This window comes from Podarcis vaucheri (assembly GCF_965113315.1).
Source record: "Podarcis vaucheri genome assembly, chromosome: 8".
Taxonomy (NCBI): Eukaryota; Metazoa; Chordata; class Lepidosauria; order Squamata; family Lacertidae; genus Podarcis; species Podarcis vaucheri.
The window spans coordinates 18,477,552-18,492,630 of record NC_138766.1 but is presented as its reverse complement, the minus strand read 5'-3'; the positions used below and the strand labels follow the sequence as shown (position 1 = coordinate 18,492,630).

Genomic DNA, 15,079 nt, shown 5'->3' with positions numbered 1-15,079 from the left:
GCAGTCCTCCTCCGGAGCTCGGAAAGAGGACCGCCATTAATGCTGGCGCCGACCGGAAGTCCTCTCCTTACTCTGGTTTCTCTTCAGATCGTATAAATCTTTCGCCTTTTACTTAAGCACCCATTTTGGGTCCATTAACCACTTTCTGTACAAACTGAGACTCTTACACAGGAATAATACCACCATGCCAATATCAGTTAGTAGTAAAGAGCAGTGTAGAAGATTTGTTGTTGTTGTTGTTGAGTCCTTTAGTCGTGTCTGACTCTTCATGACCCCATGGACCAGAGCACGCCAGGCACTCCTGTCTTCCATTACCACCTGCAATTTGGTCAAACTCATGTTCGTAGCTTCGAGAACACTGTCCAAACATCTTGCCCTCTGTCATCCCCTTCTCCTTGTGCCCTCAATCTTTCCCAACATCAGGGTCTTTTCCAGGGAGTCTTCTCATACTCATTTTAATCCCAGTCAATCCACAGATACCTTGCCATGGACAAAGTTTGCTTGCATTTCACGTTTAGCTCCAAAACAGTCATCAGCCCTCTGATGGAGCCTTTAGCCTTCAGCCTCTGGCCTCTCTTTTCTAAAAATTAAGTATGGAGTTCATATTACCCAATCTTCAGTTTCTAAAAAGCACATAGGGGATTAATTTGGAGTGTTAATTGTACACTGAATAATTTAAGCCTCTGTGCATACAGGGAGAAAAGAACTGATTTTAAAAGATGTACCACAAGGCTACCAAATATTAGAGATGTGTGAAATCTTTCAGAGGATTTCAGGGGAAACTTTCCAGATGCATTTGGGCAGTTGTGTTCAGTCCCTACTATCCCTGCCATGAGGCTCAAAATTCTTCTTCCTTAGAAGGGCTAAGAAACTGCCCAGTGACAATATGTTCAGGAAAGCAGAGAAGCTGATGTTCAGCAAGGGAGCACAGCAGGATCAGGTGTCGATTCCACACTTACTTCAACCTACTGCTCCCAAATAAAAGGTGCTTAGAACTGTAATGATTTTACAAGAGGGATGAGTTTATGCTGTTGTCTTGTTGGGTTGTAAAGCCATACCTTGGTTTTTGAACAGTTTAGTTTTCAAACGTTTTGGCTCCCGAACACCGCAAATTTGGAAGTGACTGTTCCGGTTTGTGGACTATTTTTGGAAGCCGAACGTCCGACGGGCCTTCCGATTGGCTTCAGGAGCTTCCTGCAGCCAATCAGAAGCCACGCTTTGGTTTCCGAAAGTTTTGGAAGTCGAATGGAGTTCTGGAATGGTTTCCGTTCGTCTTCCAAGGTACGATTGTATATGTAAAAAAGGTGAACCACAATGGGGTAAAGGCATCCTCTTTTGTTTGTCCTTGTGTTGGTTTCTTTTTTAAAAAATATTTTTTTATTGTTAAAATAATTCAACATTAATGCACATACAAACATACATTTCATACAACATACCTACATACATACAACATACCTACAACATACCTACACTCAATCCCACAGATATTTCCCATCACCATCCACCACCCCTTACCCTTTGTGTTAGACTTCCAATCTACTCAATTGCAATTTCTTTCTACTTCTATTACCGTATTTTTCGCTCTATAACACGCATCTGACCATAACACGCATGTAGTTTTTAGAGGAGGAAAACGAGGAAAAAATATTCTAAATGAAACAGTGGATGTATGATTTTTATGGTTCATGCTGTGGCCACAGACATGTGATCTGACAGTGAGTTTGGGGTAGCCCAATGCAAAAATCCTGAGGATCCATGTGGATCCGTGCTTTGTAACCACGTTTTAAGTGGGGAGGGAAGGAAAAGAACTCAAGGGACAAGGAGCTTTTCCGCGGGGAGGAGGGAGGGAAAGAGTACTGTTGCTTTAAAGGTATACTTAAGGTATTTGCCCTGTGCCTGGGTTTTTTTTCCATTTAACAGTTTGCAGCCTTTTCCTTCCGCTCCTTGTTTTGAGGCGGAATAGATTTGAGCAAGTGAGGAGGACTTGGATTGCAGTTGATTCGCCATTAGCTGTGTAAAAGTGCTCCTCCTTGCAGCCTGAATGATAAGCAGCCACCAGCAGCAATAGAATGGAGCACAAAAAAGAGGTAGGGGCACTAGGACCCAGACAATGCTCAAATCTATCCTGCCTGAAAACAAGCTGCTCCATCCCAGCCGATCAGCTGAGACGCGGGGGATTTGCGAAGTTTTCCCCTCTCCCTCATGCCCTCCCCAGCCTTTTTTTTTACTTCCTGGTTTTCACTGCGCTGGCTCAGAGCTCGAGGTTGGTTTTATTTTGCTGCTGGTTGCTTAAATTTTATCTTTCCTGCCGTCTCTCTGCAGCCTCATTGCTCTGTTTAGAGAGCGTGCAGACCTTTGCTAGCGTCTCTCCCTCCCATGTAAGCGGCTGCTGCCGGCTTTGCTGCTATGGCTCTCCTTCCCTCCCTCCTTCCTGGCTCCAGGTCGCTTTAAAGAAAGCAAATGGAGAGCCTCGTAGAGCGTGTAAGTGGCTCCCGCTTTGCCTGACTGACGGCAGCCATGGCTCTGATCCGTGCATTCGCTCCTTAACACGCACAGGCATTTTCCCTTACTTTCTCAGAGCAAAAAAGTGCGTGTTTTGGAGCGAAATTTACGGTACTTTCTTTCACACACCTTTAACCTAATTTCATATTTCTTTTTCTATTAGACATTGTTATCCATCTTATTTAGTATTCCAATATTTGAAATGAAACTTGTTTATTCTAATAGGAGTTCTGATTTTTTGATATAGTTTTGCGAGTATCTTTTAAACACCTTCCAGTCCCTGTCTGGTACTGTACCAACAAAAATAGAGTGGCTTGCCAAATTATTGGAGTACTACAATATATCCAAAACAATGGGAGAAATTGGAATGATCTCAAAAGAGAAGGCAGACAGGTCCTTGTATTAGTTTCAATTTGTTGGTTAGGTTTTCTAGTAGGGCTGTTTCCCATACTCTGGTCCATGTTTACTCCTGACAGGTCTCTCCAGTGTCTAGTTGTGATGCTCCTGGCTGCTGAGAGAAGGCGGTTTATGAGTTCTTTGTAGTGTGAGTGTGTGTTGTTGTCTTGGAATATATTCAATAGGGCCAGTTCTACACATACACTAAGCAAAAGAATGAAAAATTACTGCCCCCTTTTTTCTCCCCACCCCCCTCTCCCCCACAACCTCACAATGTCTATGACAGCAGTGTCTCACACTGAATGTAACTATGAATTGAAAACAGAGACGTTGTATGTAGCCTTGTTAATTATGAAAATTCTTTAATGAACACACACATACAACAAGGATGAGGAACCTGTGGGCTTTCAGATTTTGGATTACAACTCACATATTCCTGACCATTGCCCTTGCAAGCTGACAGTGGTGTGAGTTCAACAACTTCTGGAGGGCCACAGAGAATTTATTCCTGCTTTACAATGTAATGACCAATCTCAGCTACATATTAAAATCTTGGATTTCTCTGATCAGCACTCACTTGCTTCCGTTGAGACATTTAAAAATAGCTTCTCCGTGTGAACCAGGCCAGGTCAACTGCAAAGCAGGTACAACTTTTGTAACCATCTTCCTGCTTTGCTTTGTTATATTTCTCCCCTGAAGGGAGAGGAGAGATCCCAGACTATCCCTGAAGGACACTGGACTCAACCACCACTGATTTGCAACTGTTGGCATTGACACCAAACTTATTGGTGGGGTGGGGAGTTAAAGGAGGGAAATGGTTGGTTCAATGTGAATGATTTTTGGATCAGAGGGAGGTTGAGGTTTTGTTCACTTTTGTTTATGTTTTTAACTATTGGGTCAGAGTATTGCTTTATTATTTGAGTCTTTTAATGGATGTTAAGTTATATGAAACATTAATGTATCATATAATTTCCCCAACTCCCCCCCCCCCCCATGGTAATATGTCTTCTTCTTTGGCGATCACTCGTAGCAGAGTAAGATTGTCTTCCATAAACACGGTTTTAACAATGAGTGCATAAGTGACTGTGAAGGCCAATTCTGGATCCACATGTCCTTCCACAGTGGGGACATTGGTTTCTGGGCGGGATCTGATCGCGGTGTGGATCTGCCAAGCGTGCCTTCCTCCTAGCACATTTCTCCCTTGCGTCCTGAGTTCAAGTGTCTTCAAAGCCCATAACACCCTTGGTAAAGGCTGTTCGCAGGCCAGTGTTTCCCAGTTGTCAGTGTTTATATTACATTTTCTCTCTCTGTCTGTTCTGTCTGTCTCTCTTTCTTTATCTCTCTCTGTGTGATACACACACACACACACACACATATATATACACACACACACACACACACACACACACTGGTTTGCATACCCCTAAACATTTTGTGAATCTAACGGGAAAAGAAACTAAAAAAAATTAATTTTTTTTAAGTTTCTTCTCTAGCTTGGTGAATTGTCAGTTCCATTGCTACCCCCAATGGCGGCCTCATTTCCTGTCACAGTGTTTCCTGAGTCTCAGATGGAAGTGAGCTTTTAATGTGTGAAGTAGGAGTTGGAATCTATCATGGTGATTGGTCAGTTTGATTGTTACCACCTCCGATGGTGGGTTCATTTCCTTTCCCGGTGATTTTCCCCTCAGGTCAAATCTGTGTCCAGGGCAGCTGTTTACCAGCTCCATCTGGTACGTAGGCTGAGACCCTATCTGCCTGTGGACTGTCTCGCCAGAGTGGTGCTTGCTCTGGTTATCTCCCGCTTGGACTACTGCAATGCGCTCTACGTGGGGCTACCTTTGAAGGTGACTCGGAAACTACAACTAATCCAGAATGCGGCAGCTAGACTGGTGACTGGGGGCGGCCGCCGAGACCATATAACACCGGTCTTGAAAGACCTACATTGGCTCCCAGTACGTTTCCAGGCACAATTCAAAGTGTTGGTGCTGACCTTTAAAGCCCTAAACGGCCTCGGTCCAGTATACCTGAAGGAGCGTCTCCACCCCCATCGTTCTGCCCGGAAGCTGAGGTCCAGCGCCGAGGGCCTTCTGGCGGTTCCCTCATTGCGAGAAGCAAAGCTACAGGGAACCAGGCAGAGGGCCTTCTCGGTAGTGGCACCCGCCCTGTGGAACGCCCTCCCACGAGATGTCAAAGCGATAAACAACTACCTGACATTCAGAAGACATCTTAAGGCAGCCCTGTTCAGGGAAGTTTTTAACGTGTGATATTTTAGTGTATTTTTGGTTTCTATGGAAGCCACCCAGAGTGTCTGGGGAGGCCCAGCCAGATGGGCGGGGTATAAATAATATATTATTATTATTATTATTATTATTATTATTATTATTATTATTATTATTAATTTTCTTGAATCAAAATGAGAGTACCCCTAAACATTTTAGGGGGGGGGAAGGACTGCATATATGTGTGTGTGTGTGTGTGTGTGTGAGAGAGAGAGAGAGAGAGAGAGAGAGAGAGAGAGAGAGAGAGAACACAGAGAGACATACATACAGTATATATATGCTGTAAGTTGCTTGGAGACATTTGGGTAACAAGTGACTAATAAGTCTGATAAATGAAATGTAATTACCTCTCCAGACAATGAGATGTTTCTATTCTGTCCTAAATACACTTTCTCTGAAGTAGCTTCTCTTGATTTTGATAGAATTAACTTTCATTTAAACACTCTTAAGATTACAGCCTCACTTTAATTTCCAGTTTATGAGTCAGGTGTCATTTGTATGTGAAAAGCGCCCTTTCTTTGAGTAACTACAGGGAGCTAACTGTGGGCGGCAGGATGTATGCAAGTTTTTTAGCTTCTCTAAAGTACCTTTTCTAGAGCTTCTGTATGGAAACAATTGTGTGTGTTTCAGTATTAATGCATGTATCTTACAATAAGCACAACCCACCCATATCAGCTGGGATCCTTCTAGTCATGGTACAAAGTTACAGCCCATAACATGAATACCAAGTTCCAAGGGACACCACTTTCAAAGCCCTACAGAGCATAGATGCGAATGAGAAGCCTATGCCTGGTTTGTGATATCAATCTTCGGCCGAAAACCACTATGTTGAGCTCCTGAGCACTTTGTTATCAAGAAAGCCCGTAGTTAAACAAAAGAGAGTTATTCGGCAAGATCTAGTTGTCTTTAGGGATGCAGGTGGCACTGTGGTCTAAACCACTGAGCCTAGGGCTTGCCGATCAGAAGGTCGGTGGTTCGAATCCCCGTGATGGGGTGAGCTCCCATTTCTTGGTCCCAGCTCCTGCCAACCTAGCAGTTCAAAAGCACATCAAAGTGCACCAGGGAGAAGAGTCGGTGGAAGATTGGAAAAAGTTTAAAGATTATTTACAGAAATACTGTAAAATTAATGCATGTTAGAATGATGTTGGATAGAAACTAAGTGGTCTTTAGCTGTAATGCTATAAGAGAATATGAGAAAATGGTTATTAATAGGTAAAAATTTAATGTTATAATATTTTAAAGTTGAAGATTAAGATGAATGAAGAGGGGAGGGATTTGCTGAATTAACAATTTGAACTGGAATACAGAAAAGGGAGGCGTGAGGAGGTCCGGGAAATAAGCAAATGAAAAATATGTAACGGAAAGACTGAATTGTTTTTAACTATTTTTATTTTGTTTTTTTGTTTTTTCTTTTTATTTTGTAATTTCTTGAAAATCTCAATAAATATCTTATATATATAAAAAAGCACATCAAAGTGCAAGTAGATAAATAGGTACCACTCCGGTGGGAAGGTAAACGGCGTTTCTGTGTGCTGCTCTGGTTTCGCCAGAAGCGGTTTAGTCATGCTGACCACATGACCTGGAAAAACTGTCTGCGGACAAACACCGGCTCCCTCGGCCTGTAAAGCAAGATGAGTGCCGCAATCCTGGAGTTGTTCACGACTGAACTGCCAGACGTCCTTTACCTTTAGTTTTCTTGTGGAAAATGTTACAAAGGGCGCTGCTAAAAAGCAGATATTGCATTTTCATTGGAATGTTGATATATGTCAACTAAATTGTGTTTTCTTGGATATCATAGGTACCTCAGTCCTTCAGGTGACAGCTACAGATGCTGATGACCCCACCTATGGAAACAGCGCTCGGGTCGTGTACAGTATTCTTCAGGGACAGCCATATTTCTCTGTTGACCCTAAAACAGGTTAGTACACCCGTTCCACTGTGAGTGACATATCTACAGGCATATCTTAGGAGGTTCTCTCCTCCCCATATTCAGTTAAAAGGCATAAACAATATGTGCTGTTACGTTATTATCACTATTAATATAAATATACCCTGCCTGTCTAAAAAACTACAGAAAGGTGGCTTACACAAAATGGATACAATAAAAAAAAGAGTTAAGACTTCCGCTTAAAAACAATCTAAGAAGAAAAATCGAAAGCAGTTAAAAAGAAAGTCGTCAAACTAATGCCACAGAAAGTCTCAATGCACGACATGAGCACAATAGCACTATAGGCAGTTGCAGTTACTGTTACTTACTGTTATTTGTTAGTGTGGCTATTGCTTTAAGTAGCTTTTTCATGGTCATTAATGGTGCTACTGTTTTAAGAAAATATCTAGGTACTTACTCTGGTTCCTATCCCTGCATGAAGAACCAGAGGCAATTCTCCTTCCCGCATTTTCCTCGGATGACCCACAGGCAAGGGTGGAGGAAGGGGGTGCGGTGGCTGCGGTCCACCCTGGGTGTCACTACTGGGGGGGGTGACAAAATGCCAGGTGACACTCACTGCGGGTCCTGCAGCATGCTAGAGCCACCACGTCTCTCCTGCGATAGACACGGTGGCTTGGGTGTGTACAGGCTCCACACTGCCCAAACGGTCTGACCGCTGCCTCCCCCCCAGCTGTAGGGCGGCTGAGTGGGAGGAGGAAGGCAGACTTCGGAGGCCCCACAGTGTGCACCACCCCACGCGCTCAAGCGGCTTCCTCCACCACTGCCCACAGCTTTGTTTAGAAAACCTCTTCCCTCTTTTTGAGGTTCACTTTCCCTCAGACAGCTTCCAGGCATTTCTGATGTCTTCACCAGACGTGTTCAATCTGGCCAAGAACTCATTGTTTCCTCCTGTCAACTGACACCTGCTGTCTCATTGGCCTTCACTTCTCCCTTTCCTCCTCAAATGCTGCTGGAGTCTTCAACATCTATCTCATAGATCTTCTATGACTTCAGCTTCCAGGTTGACTCAACACCTCCAGATTCTCTCTCTAGGTTCTTCTCAAATCCCTCACTAAATCTCTTCATGGTCCACCAAGGACTGCACCAAACAGTGCTGTGTCTGGCCTTATATTCCCTTAAGGCCAATCAACTGCTTTCTGATGGACCAATTGGTTTCTGATGGACCAATAAGTTTGAATGGAATATTCATTAAATGACCAATCATAAAGTGACCCTTTGTATATAATTCTGCATGTACATAAATGGAGAAGTATCACAGGTACATTGATATCTCCTTAGCAACAGAGAGCAACTGTGACCGTTGAACTGCCACTTGGCATACTGTTGGAGAACTGTATTGTCTATGTCTTCTCTGGCTCTAGCCTGGAGTGAAAGAGAAGGCTTTTCTTATTCAGTTAACGATTTGCCTCTGCCTCTCAGATAGTGTTTACATCACAACAAAGTTCTTACGTTTAAAATTTGCCTCATAAAAAACATGGTTTGTCTAAAGTGGCGTATTTTAGCATTGTTTTTGAGCAACGTTCTGAATTTGATCGCTTGCTTATTGTCAACTGAATTTATGAAAACAAGTCTTTGGAACTAGTTGAATTTTAAGCAGTGTTGTTATAATATAAATGTTGATTCTCTATCCATTTGGAGAATATATTTCAGTTGTTGATGCATTATCCATAGAAGTTTGCTTTCTGGTTCTTGGAGAGTATCCTTTTTTGTGCCTATATATTTTCTGCACAGTGATTAACATCCAACTCCTTACATCCATAGGGGCTTCCACTTTCATTCTATAAAGAGAGATATTCCTAGTATGCTTGGAGATTGCCCCTTATATGAACAGAGAATTCTCTTGCCACTCATAGAGCATTCTGTATATATCACAGGTGCTAAAGGACAATATTTATTCTCTTGGCCTAAGAGTTCACCTGTTGCCATCTACAGTAATGGAAAAGCATTGTATAGCATTACCTATGATCTGCAGCATAATGTTTAGGGTGTGATCTGTTTCTTGTTCTGCTTGTTCTGTCCCACGTATGCTGAAATTGGAGTTAAATCTATAAGGTTGTTTCCGAAGCATCTGTGCTGAATGTGAATGATCTTGCACTTTTCGGATGTAAAAACAGATATAGTCTGGTTTTTTAATGTTCTTCCTGTGGAATGCTGGATTCAAGGTCTGTGTTGATAGACACCTGGGCTTGATACCTTTAAACATTTGAAGGGGATGTTTCTCAGTGTTTGTTTGTTTGTTTGTGCAAGTAATTGGAGAGCTACTGCTAATGAACATAAACGTTGCTAATATTTCCTAGCACCAAGAGCCACTCCTAAGGACAGTTTGGGAGCCACTGGGTCTTTCCTGGTTTATATTATTATTATTATTTATGACAAACAAAGGTGGTCTTACCCATTGCTTCCTGACCTATTTTTTTACGCCCACATGAGGACACTGAAGGTAATGAGTGAATAGACAAAAATGTACAGAAAGGATATGCTGAGCAGAAGTGCTCAGAAAGAGAACTAAAATTGGTTGCATTTTATTGTGACTTTTATTCTTCATGTGCTCCTGAAAACTGGTTACTTTTCTATGCTGTGTGCTATGAAAAATCCAATAAAGTATATCACCTTCAGTGTATCATCTTTGTGCTTCTCAACTTGGGTTCTTTAGGCCCAACTCTGCCTCTTAAATTTGGGGGCTATGTTTCCGTTTTCTGTGAAGTCTAAGGAAAACTATTGTATGCGATCTTTTTGAAATGAGTTTTTTAAAATGTCACAGTTGTGTTTGGAAAATTGTTGTTTCTATGAGTGTTAGAATATTGCAATTACATTTCTGAGAAGTACATTTCCATATTGTATAGTGAAGGAACTTAAAGCATTAATCAAGGGTCCTCATGACTTATTTAGATGGAGAGTTCTCTCTCCTTGAGATCAGTATAGTCTTTCTTTGAACACCAGAAACTTGCCTGCTGTTTGATTATTGACATTTTACACTGTTTAAAATGCCATATTCTTCTTTTCACTCTCAAATGTGAAATTGTATCTTCAAAATTACACTAGGCTTACAGCTCCATTAGTCACTAAAATATTGCTGTTCAGCAAAAAAATGAATGGAACTGTTATTTTTGATGGGAAAAATGAATGGTTTTGAAATTATATGTGGCAAACACATTCAATAACATGTTCCAGTAAAACGATTCTGTAGGGCATGTTTGGGCATGAAGTAAAATGGCACTGTATTGATGGGTGTTTGTTCTCATTGATAGAGAAATGTGTCACTTATAAACTTTGTGCTGTCTGTATTATTTTACTTTATATTTACTTTTCTTTTGGTAATACTGATTCATAAGATGAACAAACTGAGTCATACCTGTTGGGGTGGAAAAATAAGGAATGCACAAAGGATAAGGAATCATTTGAACATAAAAAATACAAACTATGATGGCAGCAGAGACATGCTTTAAGTATGCAAAGCTATCCATCCAGCTTCATTTTCCACTCACCCCATTGTTGTCAAATTGCATTTTTTTCACTTTTGGTTTTAGAAAAAAAATCACTCATAGATAGAGTTGGATTACATTTTTGGAAGTACATGCAGATGAGTATATTTGCATGTTTTATTCATATAGCCACGGTTGCTTTAGCATTGTGCTCTTTCTACCCTTCCTCACTTGCTCCACTTCTCATTGTCTTTTTGATAGCCTCCTCAGATATTCACTGTTTTGATCCAAGTGCTCTGGGCAGAAATTTTAAAGACTTCTGGCAGCTGATGCAATACCTGAGTTAGCCTAGAAGGTCAAAGCCCCAAGAAAGAAAGGAAAAGATTATTTCCTCTGAAACAAATTCAAGAGTTGGAGCATATGTTGCATGCAACATGCAATTTGCATTTGATAAAAATCAATAATTGTACTGAAAAAGCACTTTGTTTTTAGATGATGCGTTCTTTTTTTGCAGCAGGCATTAGCCACTGTTTACACCTCACATTTAGCCATTGGCCATGACTTGCTGTGAAGAAGCAGCAGGTTAAAGCATGTTGATGAATTGCTCCCATTTTACTCAACTCACCTTCAAGCCTGGAGTAACAAACCACAAGGCTTGGCTTAACATGATGTGTTAGAATCAAACTGTTATGCATTCAGTGGTCTGTGTTTGCCTGAGCTTGAGTCTGGACTAAGGATTGTGAGCTCCTTTGTTCTGTGATTCGATACATGATATCCAATCACAGAACATTTCAGGATTTGGGCCTCTGCCATTGGCCCTTAAACTCTGAGTCATGATTCGCAGCTTAGAAGTTTAGATAGCCAATCACGTTTGGAGTGGGAGTGGCCCAGACCTTCAGAAATGTATATAAGCAGTTGCTTTGCGCCTGTCGTCCAGTTCTGTTAGTTCAATAAAGGTTCTTGCTGTTATCGTTGTGTCGTCCCCCGTGGGAACCCACCTACACTTCACAAACCATGAGTGCTGGTTTGTACATTAAAGTAAATCAAGCCTCATGATTTGTTTCTCCCAACTTGAGGAAGGGCAGACCTAAACAAAATAAAAGATGCTCATGGTTTATGGCAGGGGCATCCAACTTCCAAGAGTCTGCAATCTACTCCCAGTATTAAAAAAACGCCCTGATTATGGCTTGCCATAACATACAAAGACAAGCGTTGGCATACTTGACATAAAAGGGACATTTTCTTCTCTCACACATATGAGGGAAGGCCTCTTCTCAAATGATTCTAGTTACAGGTAGGCAGCCATGTTGATCTGCCATAGTCGAAACAAAATAAAAAAAATTCCTTCAGATCTGAAGAAGTTGTGCAGGCAGCTGATACAAGACAGCTGATACAAATAATAATCATAGTAATAATAATAATAATAATAATAATAATAATAATAATAATAATAATAATAATAATAATTTATTATTTATACCCCGCCCATCTGGCTGGGCCTCCCCAGCCACTCTGGGCGGCTTCCATAAAAACCAAAAATACAGTAAAATATCACACGTTAAAAACTTCCCTGAACAGGGCTGCCTTAAGATGTCTTCTGAATGTCAGGTAGTTGTTTATCGCTTTGACATCTGCTGGAAGGGCGTTCCACAGAGCAGGCGCCACTACCGAGAAGGCCCTCTGCCTGGTTCCCTGTAGCTTTGCTTCTCGCAATGAGGGAACCGCCAGAAGGCCCTCGGCGCTGGACATCAGCGTCCGGGCAGAATGATGGGGGTGGACACGCTCCTTCAGGTATACTGGACCGAGGCCGTTTAGGGCTTTAAAGGTCAGCACCAACACTTTGAATTGTGCTCGGAAACGTACTGGGAGCCAATGTAGGTCTTTCAAGACCGGTGTTATATGGTCTTGGCGGCCGCTCCCAGTCACCAGTCTAGCTGCCGCATTCTGGATTAGTTGTAGTTTCCAGGTCACCTTCAAAGGTAGCCCCACGTAGAGCGCATTGCAGTAGTCCAAGCGCGAGGTAACCAGAGCATGCACCACTCTGGCGAGACAGTCCGCAGGCAGATAGGGTCTCAGCCTACGTACCAGATGGAGCTGGTAAACAGCTGCCCTGGACACAGATTTGACCTGTGCCTCCATGGACAGCTGTGAGTCCAAAATGACTCCCAGGCTGCGCACCTGGTCCTTCAGGGGCACAGTTACCCCATTCAGGACCAGGGAATCCTCCACACCTGCCTGCCTCCTGTCCCCCAAAAACAGTACTTCTGTCTTGTCAGGATTCAACCTCAATCTGTTAGCCACCATCCATCTTCCAACCGCCTCCAGACACTCACACAGGACCTTCACCGCCTTCACTGGTTCTGATTTAAAAGAGAGGTAGAGCTGGGTATCATCCGCATACTGATGAACACCCAGCCCAAACCTCCTGATGATCTCTCCCAGCGGCTGCATGTAAATGTTGAAAAGCATGGGGGAGAGGACAGAACCCTGAGGCACCCCACAAGTGAGAGCCCAGGGGTCTGAACACTCATCCCCCACCACCACTTTCTGAACACGGCCCAGGTCTCTAAGGTGCTACTTGAAGGAATTTTTTTATTTAGTTTCTCAAATGAAGTTTGCCTTCTGCAGTTTAAAGAAATATCTGTATAAAAATGAATAATCTTTTGTCAAGAATTGCTATCCAGTTAATCAAGAGCCCCTAACACATTTATTTGCAGAGATGTCTACACACTTCATTTTTATAGGATTGTCATAAGGGATGTTGCCTGAATTCAGTCAGAATCTATGAGCTGTAAGTTACTTTGCCTCATGTCTTTCACAAAGTATTGAGTCAGTCCCAGTGCAGATATGTATCAGAATCATCAGCTATCTAAGGAGGCTTCTGCCAGTTGTATCTCTGCAGTCACAAGGCATACCCATGATGTTGACTTGTAGAAACTCAAGAGTCAGTCTCATTTGGGGTGGAATTCTTGCTCGTTTTCTTCATGCCTGTGAGTCTATATAGAGATGGGATGGAATAACTGCTGAATAAAAATTCATAATATTGGGCTGTAAGAATGAGTCTTTGGAGTGTGTCAGAGTGAAGTGTTTTTCAAGTGTTAATGCCGGAAAGACAAATTTGCTAACAAATCTTAGGGGGAGAATTTGAGCATGCAGTGAAAGAGACTATGCCTTGGAGATCTAATGTTCAATTACACTCTGAATCATTTGCTGATAGCCTCTGCTGAGCAATCTGAAATGTATTATTATATGTGATTGATTTCTACTTTGCTCTGCTAAGAAGAGGTCACATTAGAGAATCAAAGCTCATCTTCTTGGTCAAGCCTTTCTTTATTGCAGACATATGTTTCAAACAGAGCGTTTGACTTGGCTTAAACTAAAATTTACTGGCAAGTCTGCCAATGATTATTTCATGGTTTTTCTATAAATATCAAGTTCTTTCACCAAAGAGACTTTTTTTGGGGGGGAGCTCCCCCCTTTGCAATTTTTGTCATTAAAAATGCAATAAGTCTCTTCCATTTTATTTATACAGCAGTCAAAGCATTCTGTTTGTTGCAAGGAATTCTTCAGAATATCTGGCTCAAACCAACCTCAAAATAGTGTTTCCAAAGTTTCTACTCTGCATTTTGAATTTTACTTTCTTCCTTCTTGGTTTTTATCTACCACCCACATGTATTGTAACTCCTGACAGCCAGAGTTATCTTTGAGGCTTACCTAGAATAATATTTAGAAGCAAATGTGAAGGTGTTTCCTTGGTGAATCATCCAAGAAAATAGAAGGGAGGTAAAAAGTTTCAATAAGACTGGTAAATTTGGAGGAGGAAGGGGGCTTCCTATTTATTTCATCTCCGTCTTATGCGTATATCTGTTCAGAAGTAAAACCTGTTGAGGATTGTAGCCTCAGCACTACCATAAGGCAAGTCTTATATTTAATCCCCACTTTTCAACAGATTCCCAGGTTTTCCGTGCTCCTTCTTTTAATACCGTTTAAATTTCAGCAGGAAGTAGTGGGGTGCTAGTGTTATTTGGGGAGAAAAGTATTTGAGGGTGCATAGCAGCAAGAGCTGTGGTCTAAACCACTGAACCTAGGGCTTGCTGATCGGAAAGTCAGTGGTTCGAATCCCTGTGACGGGGTGAGCTCCCGTTGCTCAGTCCCTGCTCCTGCCAACCTAGCAGTTCGAAAGCACGTCAAAGTGCAAGTAGATAAATAGGTACCACTCCGGTGGGAAGGTAAACAGCGTTTCCGTGCACTGCTCTGGTTTCGCCAGAAGCGGCTTAGTCATGCTGGCCACATGACCCGGAAAAAACTGTCTGCAAACAAATGCTGGCTCCCTCGGCCAATAACGCGAGATGAGTGCCGCAACCCCATTTGCGACTGGACTTAACTGTCAGGGGTCCTATACTTTAACAGCAGCAAGAGCAGGTTGCGGTTTTAACAATTTTAAAAAGAAGGGGGAGTGGGGGTGCATACAGATGTGGGAAATACTGCATTAATTTTCCTGATTGTAATGCTCATGCTATTACCCTGTTTTC

At 42.2% G+C, this 15,079-nt stretch overlaps 1 protein-coding gene across 3 annotated transcripts in view; it reads left to right on the top strand.

Moving 5' to 3' along the window:
- The window catches only part of CDH18 (cadherin 18), a 671,522-nt gene that overhangs the window by 543,209 nt on the left and 113,234 nt on the right, over positions 1 to 15,079 (top strand). For all 3 annotated transcript variants that reach the window (XM_082234344.1, XM_082234342.1, XM_082234343.1), the window contains one exon: positions 6,976 to 7,095. In XM_082234344.1, coding sequence (XP_082090470.1) covers positions 6,976 to 7,095 — 120 coding nt within the window. The remainder of the gene's footprint in view (positions 1 to 6,975; positions 7,096 to 15,079) is intronic.